At 46.3% G+C, this 19259-nt stretch overlaps 1 protein-coding gene across 2 annotated transcripts; it reads right to left on the bottom strand.

Moving 5' to 3' along the window:
* Positions 1-4437: 4437 nt before the first annotated feature.
* Positions 4438-15962, bottom strand: LOC115074329 (5' exonuclease Apollo-like). 2 transcript variants are annotated; one of them, XM_029573670.1, is made up of 5 exons: positions 15813-15962; positions 12412-12637; positions 10433-10598; positions 9847-10029; positions 4438-7535 (listed from the first exon to the last, which is right to left on the bottom strand). In XM_029573670.1, exons 2-5 carry the CDS (start codon positions 12598-12600, stop codon positions 6304-6306), a joined length of 1770 nt encoding a protein of 589 aa, XP_029429530.1. In that variant the 5' UTR covers positions 12601-12637; positions 15813-15962; the 3' UTR covers positions 4438-6303. The 2 variants fall into 2 exon arrangements, with proteins under 2 accessions (XP_029429530.1, XP_029429531.1); XM_029573671.1 differs by lacking the exon at positions 15813-15962 and adding an exon at positions 14790-15390.
* Positions 15963-19259: the final 3297 nt, after the last annotated feature.

Below are 19259 nucleotides of genomic sequence, written 5' to 3'. Positions count from 1 at the left end.
AATAGATGTTGCACCATTGTCCTCTTATTTCCCCTAACCCTTAGGCTAAACAGGTTTCCTTTTTTTAAATATATAAATTACCCAAAGAAAGAGTCTGTTGCAGAATAGTTGCATATAGTTCAAGCATTCAAAGTGCATTTTTAGAATTTCTTGATGGATAACATCAGTGACATCAACAGTTAATACAGTGAATGTTGGTAAAGCAAACATTCAAATGAAATTATTAAGGGACCATCTGAACACCCACACTGGTGGACTCCGTTTCACCTATCTGGTGGGTCATATATAATCAGTGGGCCACAAGCACAGTCACTATTTTTTTTAAGTTTACATTTTTTAATTATGCAAATAGAGTCAGCACTTCCTTTTAATGAGTGGGTCATGAATCCAAATGCTGTAGACAACCTGACATAACATTACGTTTCGAGGCACAGCAGCTCTGCATCAGGGGTTCAGAAATGCCATGATATCCTACATGGACTAGGTAAAAAGAGTAAGTTAGTACTGAAAGACTTACAGGATGACCATGAATATTTGCTCGTGACATTTGATAAGAGTCCTTTTATACTGTTATTCCCTAGGACAAGGTCCTTGATGAAATGCATAGTTATCGCAGCAGATCCCCACTGAATTTATTGTTGAACTAGCACATATAGCCCTTACAAAGAATTTTTTTGCCGTGCAAGGCCAATTTTTTATGCAGATTAAAGGCACCACTATGGCACCCGACACTGCTAATATGTATGCGGCTGCTTTTGAGCCTACATACATCTAACACCAGAACTGGGGATGAGTACCTTGTCGGTTGGAAATGTTATATTGACGTTTTCGTCATTTGGAGGAGTTCCTTCAATCACTGCTCCTTCAATGATTAAATTCCTGTAATACTAACGAAGTTTTATTTAAACTACTCCACAGACCAGATTACTTTCATTTATATTTGGATCATGAAATCCAACTCATCTTTGCAGATTACCCTGTAAAAAAAAACCCCATGAAAGAAACAACCTCCTTGCATATCAGAATTTTCATCCATCCCACTTAAAGGCAAAATCTTCCAGTCAGGCAGTTCCTCTGCCTTCGGAGACTCTACTCTGATGTGCATGAGTATAAACGTCAGGCAACACGAACGGCAGCAAGATTTGCCCAAAGAGGTGATCCAGGAGCCATCATTAAATGAGCTTATTACAGGGCTCTTTTCAACAATCGGTTCCTCTTATTGACCCCCATCTTCAAGGAGTGTGGATTGATAAACCTGCATCCTCATGCATTCATCATTTTCAGCGAGGATGGGTCAGGTTATTCACCAACATTGTCCTACTTTGGATTCTTCTGTCAGCATACATTTCACTTTTCTCAAGGTCAGACCATTCGTGACTGGGTAGTGCGATCCAGCCTTCCCAACAATGAGTCGCTATGTGTGACCAGTGCCCTTGAAGCATGTATACAATGTACCATTTGTAATATGCAATTTTCTAGTTGCATCACCTCTCCTGAGGGCAAGGCAAACTGGGTCCGCTGTATCTACTTGTAAGTTCAGCTTTGTAGTGTATCTATTACAATGTCTCTGTGGCCTGAAGTATATTAGGAAGACTACACGACCACTACATCTATGTCTTTTGGAACATAAAAGTTGCTTTAAAACTCTAAAAGAAGATTCATGTTCCAACTGTGTCACATTTTTTTGGAGAAGGCACATACATTTGAAGACATTCAATGGGCTATCTTGGATATCATTGAGAATGACTGAGAGGAGTAATATGGCAAAATTTTTACTAAAGCACAGAGCATGGGCTGAGTAAACAGCTCACACATATGGAGAAAATACAGCAAAAATAATGTGTGGCACGCAATATACAAAAAAAGATGTATTTGTTCAACTACTTGTCTAGAATTATGCACAACTGATGTGTGCATCCTTACAAATAAAAGTCTTTTTTTTGTCAATGGTTGTTGTCCAGTATATTGCTCGCCCCACATTTTTGCTGTAAAAAAGTTTTACTAAGCCAGGATCAACATTGGATCTTTCCTATGGACATCGTTTTTCCCAAGGTATTGCCTCTGAACAGATAAGAACATGCCATACTGGGTCAGACCAAGGGTCCATCGAGCCCAGCATCCTGTTTCCAACAGTGGCCAATCCAGGCCATAAGAACCTGGCAAGTACCCGAGTACTAAGATTTTTTATGTTGCTGTTTTGACATTTGCTTTTCTGATTGGCGACAGCCGTCATTGACCGAGCATGTACGTTATGAGCGTGGCTGCGTTCACTTAGGCAGGTGCAGCCACAGCACACCATGCCCAAGCTTGTGCCACATGCACTTCACTAATGAGTTTCCGTTAGCCCTGCAGTATTTATATTGTCTTTTACCAGCAGGTTCCTTCGGTACTAACTGTGTTATTCCTTTTACCTAGTCAACATGGGGCATCGTGGCATTGCTGAAGCCCTGCTGCAGAGCTGCCATGCCTCGAAACGTAACATTATGGAGGGCTGTCTACAGCAGTGGGATTCAAGAACCACTCATTAAAAGAAGAGCTGGTTTTATTTGCATAATTCTAAAATTTAAACAAAAAAATGTGACTGTGCTTGTGGACTGATTATATATGATGCACCCCATAGGTGAAACTGAGTCCAGCAGTGTGGGTTGTTAGGATGGTCCCTTGATAATTGCATTGTATATGTACCAGGGCTAACGTCAGATTGAAATCTGATCCATCTCCAACTGCTATCAGGAGTACACTATACCCGTTGGTCCTGAGTTCATTTGCTACAGGCTAGGAAAGAGACCATTAATGAGGATAAAGCAGATCTCCGCCCGGCGAGAGAGAGACCCTGCTCTCGCTGTAGCATTGCAGCGCTTAGAACCGTGACGCCTTGGGATCAAAGTCTGGTTCCTGCCCCCTCTTGCTCCACACAGGGTGCAGACGTTAGCGTGCTATTGCTCTCTCCTTGTGCTCACCTGATGCAAGCAAGCTCTGGGCACCGTACTATTGTATACCCCAGAGTTTTGTTAGGGGCCGATGCAATAAGACGCGGGCATCCAAACTGGGGGCCCGTTTTATTTATTTATTTATTTTTTTTAATGCACGCACAGGCAGGTTGCCTGGGCGCCCGCTAGAGTATGGAAATGAGGTGCTGCACTAAACGGGTCACGCTAGGGATCAATTGTGCAGCCCTAGTGCCATAGGTTGGGAAAATAGACGCTAGTAACTTGAGCATCCGTTTTTACAAGTTGGCTGCTGCCAAGACTCTTTTTTTTTTTGCATTTTGCTTTCAGTGGTTCCTCCTACTTAGTATCACGCCACTACTAAAAGTAGCAGGAAGCACATAACAGGATTTTTTTTTTTTGCAAGACTTAATGGCAGCCTTGGAGCTGGCGTTAAATGTGTGCACTGAGCGCATGGCAATTTTTTGCATTGGGGAAAATAGCAAATAGCCTCACCTACATGTTTACACGTGACGAGCACTATGAGCTGAGCATGCTTTGGATACATTAATCCTCTTTTTGCATCAGGTGTTGGTGTAGCACGTCCAAAAATGCACATCTAAAATCGCTGGTTAAGCTGTGCGCTAGCCCGCGTGTAAAATATTCCATCAGCCTAAGAGTGCAAAGCCAACGAAAATTACATAAGCGCAGAAAGCTTCTAACAGAGAGCTCGCTCCTGCTCTTGGCCAGAAGCCCTGCAGCAGAGGGAATGCAGCAGTGAGTCTCACACACAGTACACGGGTGCCCCCTTGCTGGCGCCTCAGTGCAATATCAACCAGCAAAGCAGAGCAGATACAGGAGGGAGCTGAATCTAGAGAAAGTAACAAAAGGGACCGCACCTTATCAACCTCTGTGCAAACACAGCCGTGCAAGACGACCCCAGTAAAACAGGAATTCTCAAACCGGCTCATTTTCAACAGGCCAAGAGCCCTATTGCAAGTAGTTATTGATGGAGGTCTTGATAACCTTTATTTCACTGGAAACAAACTAAAACACAAGATAAGGCACTACCTTTTGATTAACTGAATCCATTCCCCATTAGGACCTGAGGAAGGGAGTGTAAACTAGTGGGGCAATGTATTAAGTTCAATTAAAAGGTAACACCCTATCTTAAATTTTGTACATTAATCTTTATTTCCATGCATGCGAGGGGGACTAAGACAGCGACCGCACCATTTAGGGTATGTTAGAGGCCATTTACAGACAAGGTTGTGTTTTCAATTATCATTGATTTGTCCCACCCACCATTACAGTGGTGAGCCAGAGACTAAAAATTAGGAGAGAGATTTTTTTTCGCTGCTACAGCAGCAGCTAGCAGAATAGTGTTATGTATGAGGGGTTTTAAAGCAGTTCTCTGCCTTCCCACCATAGGATGAGCTATTAAGCAAAGCAGAAGGTTGAATGTCATGGGCTTCTCATTTCTTTTTAACCTGGCCAGCTTTGTAATTAACCAAAAGGGAAGCTGAGCTTATGGTGCACCCATCATCCATTGCAGTACAGTTTGATTCATGGTGAAACAGCAAAGAGACGCTGTGGCTTGCAGTAAGAAGTTAAGGCAGAGTGAACTAGCTCTACAAAATGCGTTCCCCTTTAAACGCCTACGCTAAAGCTTCTCACATAGAGAAGGCCCTTCTGGAGGTGGAACAACCATCCCAAGCCCATCACTCTCAGCTCTGGCCTCTATTAGCTGTCTCCAAGATCTTCCAAGTATCTTCTTCACCACCACTTAGCCTGTTTGACCAGCCTCCTCGGTCTACGAAGGTGGGGCATCAGTTTATAGTACCGCCCGCAGCTGGTCGTTATGCCGGCCTTCCTCCTCCCCACTCCCACACCGGGTCTGGTTTCCAGGGTAAGAACTCTCAGCCCAAACCTGGGCCCTGCCTATTTGTGACAGATATCTAGAAAGCCAGGGACCACCTTTCAAAGCCACTGGTTTACAGGATTGCATAAACAGCTTAAACCTTACTAGAGCATGGCCTTGTACCAACAGCACAAATGTGACTATCCTCACAGCAGTAAAGTAGAAGAATCCCCACACACAAGCATTCAATATATATATATATTTTGTTTTAAGAAAAAACACCACAAGTAATAAGTACAATATTAACTTTCAATTGAAAAAACAGCTGGCAAGCCCTCCGCTTCCTCCTCGCCCATCATGCCCACAGCTCAGCAACAGTGGGCCACTTTCATGGTTTGCATTCAGGTACTCAGACAAGACAATGAGAGCGGCCCATTATGAATAAGAACAGACAGCAGGAGCATCACCACCGCACCTGCTCTAGAACAGACAGCAGGAGCATCACCACCGCACCTGCTCTAGAACAGACAGCAGGAGCATCACCACCGCACCTGCTCTAGAACAGACATCCATAATTACCAAATGGGGGGTGGCAGAGGGACGTTTCATTTTCAGGTGGAATCTGAACAAACATTACAGGCCCATGAATGCCATGAGAGGTTTTCTAGAAGAAAACAGAGACAGCCTATCTGTATATAAGTTGAGAATAAGGGGGTGGCCCCCACCTCTGCTTGGTTAACAAGCTGTCAGTGCTCTAACGCACCTCTTTTTTACCCGTTTCACAATGTTCAGGACTGCCACTTTAGCAAAGCCACACCTGGCCATGTGACCAAGTGCACGGCTCTAATCGACTGAGCTAGGTCACAGTTTTATAAGCCAAAAGAAAAACAGGGAAAGGAAACATTAAAGTCTTTAAAAAAAAAAAAAGGTATTTTTAAATTTTCCTTTCAGACCTAAAACCTGTAACTGTGTAGGCTGTGGAATGTAAGAGCAGGGCCAGGCAAGCTCTAATGTAGCACTTTAATATCCAAGTCATCTAACAGAGAGGGTGAGCTTTTGTTTAATAATCATAGCAGCAGCACCATCCTCTCATTTACTATGAGCACCTCATGATGGGTCTGGCTAGCAGGCCAGATGCAGCCATCAGGGCCCATCGTCGTGGCTGATTTTTTTTTTTTTTTAAACCAAAATGAGTGTGGTACCAATGTGCCACACCTGCTGAACCACCGCCAAAGCCAGACACTGGGAGGGGCCCTGATGGACCTGGAGCATGGAAGCATCTACGATTGCTGAGGAGCAGGGGCACAAACATAAGAGGACAACATTGACATGCACCTTCTATACTATAAGAACACAGTTTTGTTGTCTGTCTCTGTTTTCCAGGAGCTGTTCCATGTGCAGACAGTGAAAGAGTGCAATCAATGTCCAAGAGTTATACTCAAAGTCAGACAATGCTATTAAACATATTAGCCAGACTGTGTATAAACAGGAAAGCAGGTTTTAGCTTGATTGCTCTCAATTACATTCTGACCAGGGCTGCTGGCTCGTTAGGACCCTCTTAAAATAGTTTTCAACGCAGTCGTGGAAGCACTGAGCCCTGGACTTTCGCTTCTTGGTGAAGGGAACCAGACGGTACTTCTCCGTTAAGTCTTGTGCTCCGTCATCCAGCAGCAGAGATGGATCGGTAACACAGGGACTCTGGCTACACCCACCCCCTCTCTCTTGAGGCACAGCCATTGTGTTTCTCTTTGTCCAGCCCTCACGATTCAGGTGCGAGGAAAGTGAAACGTTCTCCCCCGACGGCTGGGAGCTGCCATCCATCCCAGCACTGTACTTCTCTCTCTGTGTGGCTAAGAAGGCGGATAGTTCTGCATTTGAAGCCAAATTGCCACTGCTTGAAAATAAAGGGACCCTGGGACACAACGGCAGAGAACGCTTCTCGCTGGATTTGCCTTGAACACTGACCGGTGCATTTTTCTCGCTGCTGTTGCCCTGACATGCTGGGACGGAGAGTTCAGCCGGCAGAGTCCCTTCACACGGCTTCTTGGTCTTGCACTGCATACAGGGCTGCTGTGTTTCCCTCCGGCCACACGGGGGCGATGCTTCCACATCGGGTTCCGATGGACCGGGGATTTCGGTTTCTGACCAGTTTGGCGCACGCCTGAGGGTTCCAAGGTTCTTAGACACGGTAATACCTTCTTCCAGGGACTCAAACACGACACCTCTGGGAACCTGTTGAGTCAGCGTCTTTTTCCCCAAGCCGGAGCCTGTTCCTTCACCATGTGGCTCCATCATAAACCTCCGTACTGACTCTGGAATTGTAACACTGGAAAAGATCTTCCGGGGGGAGCCCAGATACTGCTTAAAGTGAGCCTCGCACGCATTGCTCTTTACAACAGGAACAATGGAGCAGGGTTTCAGTGCAGCCACAAATTCACGCAGCTCCTGGAAAGAGGAATGGTCCGAATAAGGAACCACATGAGCATTCTTGTGCCAAACTTTTACATCCCTGCCTGTAGGGAAAACAGCGATTGTGGGGTGGATTCGGTTCCACTGGGTCAAGCTGAAGTATCGAATTTCGGATTGGTCCACTGCACGGATTCTCCCGGCCCCCTCTTCCGTGGTAAACACATCCTCAAGCTGCAGCAGGTTTATCAGCTGGAGCCTCTGGGGACTGACAACCACCCAGGTCCGGAATTCCACAGCCAAATCACGCAGCAGCGTCTCTTTCCCTAAGCTGTAAAGACCTGCAAGACAGACCATGTGCTATTAAACTCAGACAGGGAAACCTTTAAAGAGGCTAAAAATATAAAGATTGCCCAGATGATGTATAATGACAAATGGTTTCCAGATGGAGGCAGCTATATAGTCACAAATGAACCTGTGGATTACAAATGCTGTAGTGCTCTTTTACATAGTGCTGCGCACTGCAGGGGATCCAGATACGGCCACAGCAGGCCTGGGGATGAAGGAAAGATGACTGCTGATGCGGTGGCCCCTGCAGGCAACAAGGGACACTATGGGAGTCTAGAAAGTGAGTCCCGCAAGGCCTCGTGCCACCTGTGGAAGGGAGGGTAAATACCCTCGTCCCCTTAACATGTACAAGCACAAGTTTTAGGGGTAGGCACTACTTAGGTCTAACAAACCAGAGGATACACAAGGAAAGAGGATGAAGGAAACTGCACAGGTTTAAGGAAAGAAAAGGCTGGGAGGGTGGGAATGACAGGAAAGGAGAAGCTGCAATGGAGTAATAAGAAAGGGGAAGAGCAAGTGAGGTAAATTTAAGAGACAGGTACAAAAGAAAATGAGCTAGGAGAGAGTAGGGAAAAAAGGAGAGCCAACCACAGCAGGAAGAGTAAAGAGGGAAAAGAGTCAGGAGAAGACAGAAGATGAAAGAAGAGAGAAATATGATGCAGGGAAAAAAGTATTATATGCAGCTTTAGGTGCTTTAAATACATTTTATATGTATATTTTCAGTTTTGTCTCAATGTGCATATTAAAGTTTCTTTTCAAAGCTGGCAAGAGCAGAGTGGCAAAGCTTACAGAAGTGTCAAAATCACTCTGCTGCCGCCTGCCTCACAGCGCACCCAGCAGAAAGGCCCTAGCTCCTCACTGCAATATTGGTTGATCATGGCTGGCCAGCTCCAGTCCTCAAAAGCCACAAAGAAGTCTGGTTTTCAGGATATTCACAATGATTATGCGAGAAATAGATCTGCATACAACGGAAGCAGCGCATGCAATGTTTGCATGAATATTCATTGCGGATATCCTGAAAACCACACTTGTTTGTGACCCTTGAGGACCAGAGTTGGCCATCAGTGGATTAGTCTGTGGTAGACTCACGACCTCTGCAGTGCCACGGATCCACCTCCAATATAAAAGAGGAAGAGGCGTGGCCACGAGGCAGCTCGCAGTCCCTGCAATCACCCCCCTGTACATACGAGTAGCTGAGCAGATGGATTAGCAGTGCAGGAAGAGAGGGTATCAGGAGCGATGAAGGCTCGACAGGCAGCATCATTGATAACGGTGTCGCCAGCAGAGGGGGAGCACCACACGTCTGCAGTGTTGCCAGACAGCCAGGAACCTTGCACATCTGCACTGCTCATCATGAAGTCCCTCACCAGGATGAAAGAAGGGAGAACCAGGGCAGCTCAGTGGCAGGGACATGGGGAAGGTCTCCAGTGTAATCCCTGCCTCACATCTGGATTGCCTGGGATAGAAACACGATGGCAGGAAAAGGCCAATAGGTCTGCAGTCACAGCCTCTGTTGGGGAGGGAGGGAACGATCATTAAGGGCGACAGCTAGAGCCCGGATTTAGATCTGACACGCAGGGCCCCCAACCTCATGAACATTGCTGTAATGATCAGATTAGGGCCAGCGGGAAGGGCTGTACAGAATAAAGAAACCTTGGGCAGTTATGAATAAGACTCGTGGCACTAGAATCCCTTAAGCTAACTAGAGGGGAGGGAAAAAAGAATCGGGAGAGCGACCACCACTCTCCACTGAGACAATCAGAGGGTGGTTTGCAAGGAAAGACTTACTTACAAAGGTAGAGGTAGATCCGGCTCATAAACCAATTTGGGAGGCAGTCGGACACTTTATAGAAGAAAACTCTTGCTCTCTCATATGGGCAGGGGTAATCTTTACTTATTCCACGGTTAAATCATTTTAAAATGGAGAGTGCAGGTGAGACAAGCAGGTAAATCAGACACTTAGGCAGCGAAGTGCTGTTCTGGTCTATTAATGCTGTTTTGTAAATGTTTGTGCGAGTTTTATTAGGACATTCTACAAGAAACCTAATAAAAGCAGATCTTTAATCTTTATTCGCATTTTGGAGACCTTGCTGAATGCTGTGCAAGTTATAATAAAGCTTTGAAATGCAGGAATAAAATGATAGAGAAGGGAGAAACCGTAAGGATGACACCAGGAAGCCTCTCCTCCTGCGACACAGAGCATCACGCTGCTGGGGACAGGGAACAGAGTAAGTGATGAGGCACACAGTAAGTTGTGAGGGGACCAGGGAAGACAGGAAGAATCAGACAGGCTTAGGTACGCACCCACCACAATGTCATGCTCTGGATGCCTTCTGATAAGCTCTTTTATCTGCCTCGTAGCTTCTTGTCGGGAAGGCAGTAGGCGGTTAGGATTGCAGTTTGTGTTATCCAAATACAGAACATCTATCTTCTTTCTGTTTTTCAGTGGTGACCATCTTAGCATGTCTGGCGTATAACGGAAATCACCTGGGAATGGAGGAGAAATGCCTTTTACGAATGCCAGAGCAATGTCGGAAGCAGCAGTATGAACTTCTATTGGGTTTTCGTGTAATCATTGTGAATGTTGCCTAAAGCCTCGTTTTTATGCTGCTGTCTGATTCACCTGCTCCTCTGACAGGAGGGAACCATGCTCCAGTGGGCAATCTAAAAACAACTTTCCTTACTGTAGTGTATTCTTTTAACTTCATTCCTACGGGTGTGTGCTTTCCCTCTACTAACGGGAACACGGTGCTCAAGGTAAAATGTGTTCCAGAGGCACTGGCAGTAAGTTTCAGAGATTATATTTAAATGGATGAACACCTCCTAGCTGCTGCTCCAGGCATTTAAGTGCCTAACAGGTTCTACAGGGATCTTGAAGAACGCACAGTACCTGTGTAGAGAATGGTCCCAAAGTATCCCTCAAAGAGAAACATGACAGAGCCCGGGCAGTGATTGGCATTGATCAAGGTAACCGTCAGTGTCTCCTTGCCAAAGTTATCCAGGTTCAACTTGTGAGGCACTCCCTCTTCCAAGGGATGGATCCATTCACTGTTCACCTGGGAAGGAAGAACCCACACAGTAATCAGCAGCTGGCCTGGGGTTTAAGATGAGCTAAAAGCAGCATTAGAAAGCCTTCAAAATAGTGGAGAAGAAATCCTGCACGTGTTGGTTCTAAGTTATAGGCACAACCCCCAGTTTCCTGCAGTAATTCTGCGGCACGTTTGCATAAACTTACATTTTATATATTAAATATAGCATTTTTTTGGCTTTAGCTCACCCCTTTTCATTGGTAGTGCAAGGCGAGTTACGTTCAGGTACAGAGGGATTACAATCTGTTCATCTGAGGCAATGGAGGGTGAAGTGACTTGCCTAAGGTCACAAGGAGTTCGAGTGGCATTTGAACCCTGGCTTCCCTGCTGCTCTAAGCACTGAGTTACTCCACTCCCTAACAGTTTTCCAGTCTTCCTTTCGGTCTGTAAAGTTTACTTTGACACCCGAGATTCCCAACCAGAAAAGAACAAGGTAGGAGGGAGGTAAGATCCCGGAGAAGCCAAGGGGAGAATGGAAGAAGAGGGGAGGGATGTTTGAGATCTCAGGAGGATGCAGAGGGGAGAGGAAATTGTCCCTCTCCCCTCCCTTATCCCAAGCATCAATTCTCCCCATCCCTCTTTCATACCTCACATCAGCCCATTTTTCACAACCACTGTTCCCATCTCCTCAACCCCAATTTAACACCCCTCCTTGGCTTTCTTATACACAACCTTCCATTTTCACACACACCCCCGGTACCTTTTGGTTTGCTTCCTTTCCCACCCCCCCTCCCTCCTCCTGTGCTGATGGAGCTGGCAGGAGGTGGTGGTGAGCGCCAGCACAGAAGGCGGCAGCAGCCTGACCTGGCGCTGCTCGTGGGGGGAGGGGGCGGGAAAGCTGCGCACGGTTTGCAGGAGAACCACCACTTCCCAGGCCCAACTCAGCTCCCGGTCTCCTGTGGCGATTCTGCCAAGACTGGTAAAGTCACAGCAGAAGAGAGAACCCAGTTTTTAGGCTTCCTGAAACGTATCCTAAAGAGCTCCCAGCGACTCCTACCCCCGCCAAGAGTTAGCCCAAGGCACAACCAGGGCTAGCAAGTTTCATCAGCTGCAAGGGAATAAGGAAAGGCCGGGCCACAAACAAACTGCCAGCAAGTCAGTACCCAGGGGCGGTACCTTGCATCACTTTTCTCCCTAAAAATAATCCAATTACTTATGTTAATGATTTCATTGCTTGTTTGGATGCCCTTTCCACAATATAAATCATTCAAATTTAAACCATTCCTTACAGGCTGAAAATAATATCTATAATGAGTTAGACACAAGCGTAAAGATGTTTAAGTGGGGAATTATCCCACTTTGCTAATTAGAGGGAAGGACCTATTATTCCAACACAGTGGGGGCTTCAAGAAACAAAAAAAACCAAAAAAAAAGTCCTGCCTTTGAAATGCCCACCATTCGCTGAACTGAACCAGTTATGGCCAACGTAACTAGTTTAATAGGACCACTGCAGGTACCATTTCCCGATGCTTCTGGTGGTGCAAGGGTTTCCAAACGAGACACATGGGACCCCCAGGGAATGTTGGAAAAACCTACCAGGATAGTGCTACTGCATTAGTGATTCTTGCAATCGTACTTAAATCCCTTTTCTCCACATCCAGAGAACCGAGAAATGTGGGAAACTTATCAGAGATATTTGCAGCAGGTAAATGACATCTATGAATAGCGATCTTCCCTTCGGAAGTTCCTCATGTCTGCTTGCTAGGAAGCTGACAGGATGCTTTTCCATTTCAAGTTCGGTAAAGAGAATCCTGTTTTAAACAAAACGCGCCCCTCATACCTGTATCTTGAGCTGGAGTATTTTGGCAGTAAGGGGAGAGCAGTAGATGGGTCTGTGCCAGGTGGAAGATAATCCGATGGTGTGGTCCGAGTGCACGTGGGAGAGGAAAAACAAGCGGGCATGGTTACACTTCCTGATCTGCCAAAAATCCACAGCAATTGGGGTGTTGGGAATAAGGGCTCCATTCATGCTCACAGTTCAGTGGTTTTCACAGCTTACCAAGCCCCTAGAGAGAGTAAAAATAAGCCCGTAATAATTGTTTAAAATTTTTAAATGAAAATTCAATAAAGAAATAATTAAAAAAAAATAATAATTGTATGCAGTTTTGCAACTCTTGTTAGAAAGCAACGTGCGTTTAGCTTAGTTTGCTTTCAACCTGATTAGCTTATTCCCAGGGTTGGCTTTCATGTGCAGGTTAGTCAAGGCTTGTTTATATTTACATACAAAGGGGTCCATCCAGCAGAAAAAGCTGGAACAAACCAGCTGTCTCCATTTCTGATGGGTACAAGCCAAGCCACTACTGCATAAAGGCTTCACGTTAACCTCACAGGAGGTGAAAACCAGACCAGGCCTCTGACCCCTGATCAAACATTAGTCAAACACTTGCCTGCTGGTACAGTAAAAATGACTTATTTAACCATGGGCAAGGATAACAGCTTTTTTTTTTTTTTTTTTTTTTAGTTATCCACGCTGTTTACAGAGTTCTACAGCAGTATAAACTAGCATTTCCCAACACCATCTGGATCTCTGAATATCCAAAATGAATATACATGAAAGATCTGTATACACTAGGTTTTTTAATGCACAGTCTCCAACTCTTGCATATAAATCTTAGGCATAGTCACTAAAGATATCCCAAAAACCCAACCGTGTGTGCCTTTTGTATAGTCCAGCACACACTAGGCATCATTTTAAGATCTCTGCACCCCAACTGTACCTGTACAAATCACAAGATTATTCGATACAGGAATAAAGCACAGTCCAAATTGCCATTTAGGCATTGATCTTAACACGGACAATAAGTAAAGTGATGATGCCTGGCAGCTTCTAGGTACAATACTGTGCAGTCACTGCAGCCCTGTTTGTCTACACACCAAGGGCCAGAGTGTACTAAGAAGAAATCCCTTCAGTACGTCTGACCCTAACTCACTTTACTTCTAGTCTGTGCCTGCATGTTTACAGCTTGGTGCTAAATTTTAACTTGGAAAGTTTCAGTGGTTGGATCAGCATCCTCTGCGTTCAGCTAAGGTGGAAACAGTGGCTAAATAATTTAAATACAGTTTCCAGATGATCTTGGAATTAAGTTACGAGCACCCAAAGCAAAGATACAATGTCACTGAAAACCTGTAACAGAATTCACGGAAGGATTCTGTGAATTTCTCCAGCAGAGCCAACACATCTAATTACTGCTCTCCCCATGTACAGTCCAATACATACCTCAGTACAGCCTTTATCTACTCAAGAGACCAAAATATTGTACACACAGAGACACAATCATTCACACAGTGTTTGCCATCTCCATCTGATAAGCAACACAAGCGGCCACACAAATTCCTTCACGCAAGAGAGGTGGCAGTTAGACATTTTCAGAAAAATATTAATTAAAACAATCACAACTGTGCAGATTTTTGCATATTAAATGCTGATATATTACATTACAAAAATAATGCAGCATTCCCATCCTTGCTTGTTCTTTATAATTTATTTTTTTTTTTGCAGGGGGTGGTAAGGGGATTTGAATTGGGTTTGGTGACAGAAAGCGATTGAGTATCAACATACAGAGGTGATACCAGGGATGAAGATAGGAAAAGAAGAGTGAGACAGGACTGGGGATGAAGTGAGGAGGGCAGCAGAAGGGGGAAGTTCCATAATTCAGGGGATGAAATGAGATTTTCTAGTGTCTGGGAGATAGAATCCCAATTAAAAGGAGGGAGGAAGGATCTGGATTTGGAGGGGAGTGGAAGAGGTAGGTGCAGGGCCATCACCAGGAAGCACAGTACAGGGACCCTGCCAAGGGCTTTCCTTAGCACTCCCCATCCCAGCTGGCTGTATGGCTCCAGCCCCCAATTAGGACAGTTTGTGTCCTGTTGAGCAATCCAGAGACAACCAACTCATTCACATCCTGCCCAATCAGCCAGCTACTCCCACACCACTCCTCCTTCAGCCTAGGAGTCAGCCAGCTAAACACCCCCCATCCCCACCAGCAAGCCAGAACGTCATTCAGACCCATCCTAGGGGGGGTGGAGGAGAGGGCAGGGTGAACTGGCCCGGGCCCTGTGATTTGAAGGGCCCGATACCACAAAAAGAAGTTACTGGCTTTCTCCTAGACTCATTAGGCTGGCATCAGCAAACAGACATATCAGCTGATGCCATATTACCTCCTCCCCTGGCATCATTAAGCCAGCAGACACGTTATCAGCTGCTGCCACACATCTGGCCACTCGGTTCTGCAGGCTCGTGTTGGTCCACCTGAGCAGCTGCCAAACAGGAGCCTGGAACTACAGGCTGAGGAGAAGGGGGGGGGGGGGGGAATACTTGCTAGAGTGAAGAAGAGGACCACTACTTAATTACTAGGATTTGGGGGGGGGGTGAAGAAGAGATAATGCTTGTTGGGGTTTGCAGGGGTAGAGTGCTTGCTGGGGGGGTGTTGGGGAGAGGAGAATGCAATAGGAGGTCTGAGTTGGGGGTGAGAGGGAGTGCTTGCTGGGGAGGGGAGAGTGCAATCAGAGTTCTGGGTTGGGGGTGAGATGGAGGGCTTGCTGGGGGGTTGTTGGGGAATGGAATACAATAGGAGGTCTGAGTTGGGGGTGAGGAAGTGCTTGCTGGGATTTGTGGGGGGAGGGGAGTGTAACCTGAGGCCTGAGTTGGGGGTGAGGAAGTGCTTGCTGGGATTTGTGGGGGGAGGGGAGTGTAACCTGAGGCCTGAGTTGGGGGTGAGGAAGTGCTTGCTGGGATTTGTGGGGGGAGGGGAGTGTAACCTGAGGCCTGAGTTGGGGATGAGGGAGTGCTTGCTGGGATTTGTGGGGGGAGGGGAGTGTAACCTGAGGCCTGAGTTGGGGATGAGGAAGTGCTTGCTGGGATTTGTGGGGGGAGGGGAGTGTAACCTGAGGCCTGAGTTGGGGATGAGGAAGTGCTTGCTGGGATTTGTGGGGGGAGGGGAGTGTAACCTGAGGCCTGAGTTGGGGGTGAGGAAGTGCTTGCTGGGATTTGTGGGGGGAGGGGAGTGTAACCTGAGGCCTAAGTTGGGGATGAGAGGGAGGGCTTGCTGGGGGTTTGTGGGCAGGCGGAGGGGGACGTGCACGCTGAGGCTTGGGTTGGAGCGAGTGCTTGCTTTCACGGAGGCAGCAGCGGCTCAGTATCAGAGTCTGGCCAGGCTCCCCTGCTCACTCCTCGGCCCTCACCTTATCGCGCTGGCGGCGGTAGCATCAGCGGCCCCCACCTATCCCTTTCCGGACAGCGGACACCGCACGGTGCCAATGCGCCCGCGTTGTTTTTAAAGTCTCGCGCGAGTCTTGGCGCCACTCGGGTCCGGATTCCGGAAGTGATCATCGCGCATGCTACAGTGTTGCCAACCTCGCTTATTTCCCGCGAGATTGGGGGTTTGTTTTTTTTCTAGTCATTCGCGGGTTGCCTGTAATTGGGCGATTTTTACTGCCAATCGCGTTGTTTTGGGCTTGGTGGGCGGGACTTGTGCTCTGATAGTGCAGTGATTGGCTGCTGTTGCCGGTAAGGTCTGTCCATAGCAGGCGCACTCTATCCTATTGCAGCAGTAAACCAACTGAAGCCCATGGGCAGACCCGGCCTGGCAGTACCGCAAGCAACAAGCGTGGCGAGTGACCAAGAACCTTCTGTGCAGCTGTAGACGTGAAAGGTCGCTGGTAGCCAGCGGCTACAACCAGGTAGCAGGAGGGGAGGAATCAGTAGGTTGGGAGGGGAGAATGAGCGTGAGGGGATTGAAGATGTGTTTGTAGAGAATGGGGAGGGGGAAATGAGTGTTTAGGGGCCAGAGATGTGCTCGGGGGGGGGGGAATCAATGTGTGGGGTTCGTGTTTTTTTTACGTTGTTCTACACCACTTAATTTTATCTAATTTTTTTTCTCATTTCTTCTCCCTGCAGCAGATCACCTTTGTAAGAAAGCCTGTCCATACCTACTGTTTGAGTTATTGGCTGCTAAACTACTAAGTGGATTTGATCTACTATAGCTGAAGGAAGGAACTAAAAGTGTGGGAAGAGGAACGTGAACTAAAAGCATGGAGTCAGTCTGTTGTCAGCAATGAGAGTAAGGCTATGTACAAGTTTTCGGGCCGATACAGTACAGTGCGCGCCGACAGTAGCTTTACCCCTTATTCAGTAAGGGGTAGTAGTGCGATCAAACCCCCCCCCCCCCCCCCCCCCCCCGAACCTAATAGGGCCATCAACAGGCAAATGCATGTTGATGGCCCTATTAGGTATTCCCACGCGATTCAAAGCAAAATGTGCAGCCAAGCCGCACATTTTGCTTTCAGAAATTGTCTACCCAAAAGGTAGGTGCTAATTTCTCAGGGCACCAGGAAAGTGCACAGAAAATCAGTCTGAGGTCCCGAAAGTAAAAAAAAAAATAAATAAAAAAAATTTAAAATGGGCCCACAGCTGTTGGGTCGAAAACCAGATGCTTAATTTTGCCGGCCTCTGAGCCCGTGGCTGTCAGTGGGCTCGAGAACAGACGCCAGCAAAATTGAGCGTCGGCTTTCAAACCTGCTGACAGCCGCCACTTCCGTCAAAAAAGAGGCACTAGGGACGCACTACTATCACTAGCACCTCTTTTTACCGCCACGCCTAATTTAAATAAATTAAGTTACTGAATCACGTGCACAGGAGAGTGGCCTGTGCGTGCGCTGGGAGAGCAGGCATTGGCCCGCTCTCCCGCGTTTTTACTATATCGGCCCGTTTGTAAGTGTGATATTCGTGCACATCATGCAGACCTTCTGCACCATGCAAAAAGTTAAGCTCTTTTGTCATCTATGCGACTCACAGATGCAATGTAAAAGTTTACCAAGGACAGTAGTGACAGTGTGTTTCTCATGATCAAAAGCCTTTATTTCTTATGCCCATAAGGAAGTCAGCTCCTAAGTTTGAGAGACTTAATCAGATATCCCATTGACTGGACTTAAATACAATTTTGCCCTAGTGATTAGTACAACAATCCTTTGATTTAGGATCACAAGGTGAAAAGAAACATTTGCTTACACTAACATTCCTAAGTGTCCTGGGAACACTAGCTAACCTTGAAGACCTGTATCTTTTATAACTCTTTATTGTGATGTCTAAAACTACAAAGAGATAGATACCAGAAAAAATAAAGTGTGAGACAATTTCAGAGAGGGCCTCAAGGCCTAGCAGTGCCTCTCGGAACCCTCCTGGCAAATTTCCACTAAACAGATGCCCACAATAAATGTTATCATCACACAGACATTGGTGTTTCAATTTCATGTGTTTTGGGCTTTTTTTTTTTTTTTTTTTTGAAAAATTGCTTATTCCTTCATGCAAACTGGCAACGCTGCTTGACATGGAGAGAAGGTGCATACAAGAGCATTGAAACCTCCCTGACTGATGTAGTTTGGGGGTAAAGGTGATATCAAAGTGAACGCGGTAGCAGACAAACAATTTCCTCAACCGCTCTGGAAGACACCCCCCCCCCCCCCAAGTCCTGGCTCTGAAGCCCAGGGTGGGGGGCCCGCTTTGTACACGATTTTCCTCCACATCACCCCATGTCTTTTACCCTGGAATGGCAGCAGGGCACAGCCTCACCAATGTAATAATCAGCAACATATCCAGAGAATGGAGATTCATAAAACAAGGCATAACCTAAGGGCACCATTCAATCCTATACGATAGTCCAAGCAGGGCCGGTGCTTCTAGTAGGCAAACTGGGTGATTACCTAGCGCACCCAAATTTTGGGTTGGCAAAATCCACCCCGCCCAAGGGCCAGAGGGATGGGACAAAGCCAGGAGCACTGTACTGGAGCCACTGCCACCAACGGAAGAAGCAATGTGCTGGAGCTGCCGCCAAAAGCCAATTTTGGGAGGGACGTGCACGACTGAAGGTTTGCTCACTGCACCGGCCCTGAGTTCAACAAAAAAGGAATCATCCTCTCTTGACCTCTTCTTTTTATTTTTAACCTTTATTTTAGTCCTATAGGGGCACAGAACTGTACAATGTATCAGAAAGGTAGAATATAAATAAACAGCAGCCAGCACCATGAGTTATTTTATTTTGCAAAACGTATCAAAGACATAAGGGGTACAACAAAATCTTTCTGACGCATGGGAGGGGAATGTTGGAAGAACTTTTCTCTCTTTCTAACCACAAACCACGGTTGAAACCACTCCCACTGTGCTTTATGTGATGAGCAGTGGGGACTGGCAACCTTCTCATAAACTAAGAAGAAACATGCTGGTTTGTAAATTAATCTTTTTGAATTGGTGATAAAATACATTGTTTGGCAAATTTCCTTTGTTAGCAAATAAATAAATAAATAAATACCCGTGTCTTACTTTACTTCCTGCACTTTTCTCTCTTAAACTATGCTACTGCAGCCAGGGAAGAAAAAGCCAGGGAAGAAAAAAAAGCAAATGAAGGCCTTGCTTCTAGCGCTAGCTAAAACTATAATGAAAAGTTAAATGTGAGTGTGCAGCTCTGCACCTGTATGATGAGAGGAAGCATGGCCTAGTGCAGTGGTTCTCAACCTTTTTTCTACTGGAACACATCTGGCTGATAATTCTTATATGCACGATACACTTAACCCATGATGGTCAAGTGTTGAATGTAAAAATATACTCTGCATCCACAGGAACTCACCCCCCCCCCC

The sequence above is a fragment of the Rhinatrema bivittatum genome, chromosome 12 (genome assembly GCF_901001135.1).
Source record: "Rhinatrema bivittatum chromosome 12, aRhiBiv1.1, whole genome shotgun sequence".
In the NCBI taxonomy this organism is placed as follows: domain Eukaryota; kingdom Metazoa; phylum Chordata; class Amphibia; order Gymnophiona; family Rhinatrematidae; genus Rhinatrema; species Rhinatrema bivittatum.
Note: the sequence above shows the minus strand (reverse complement) of the source record. Positions and strands in the feature narration are given on the sequence as shown.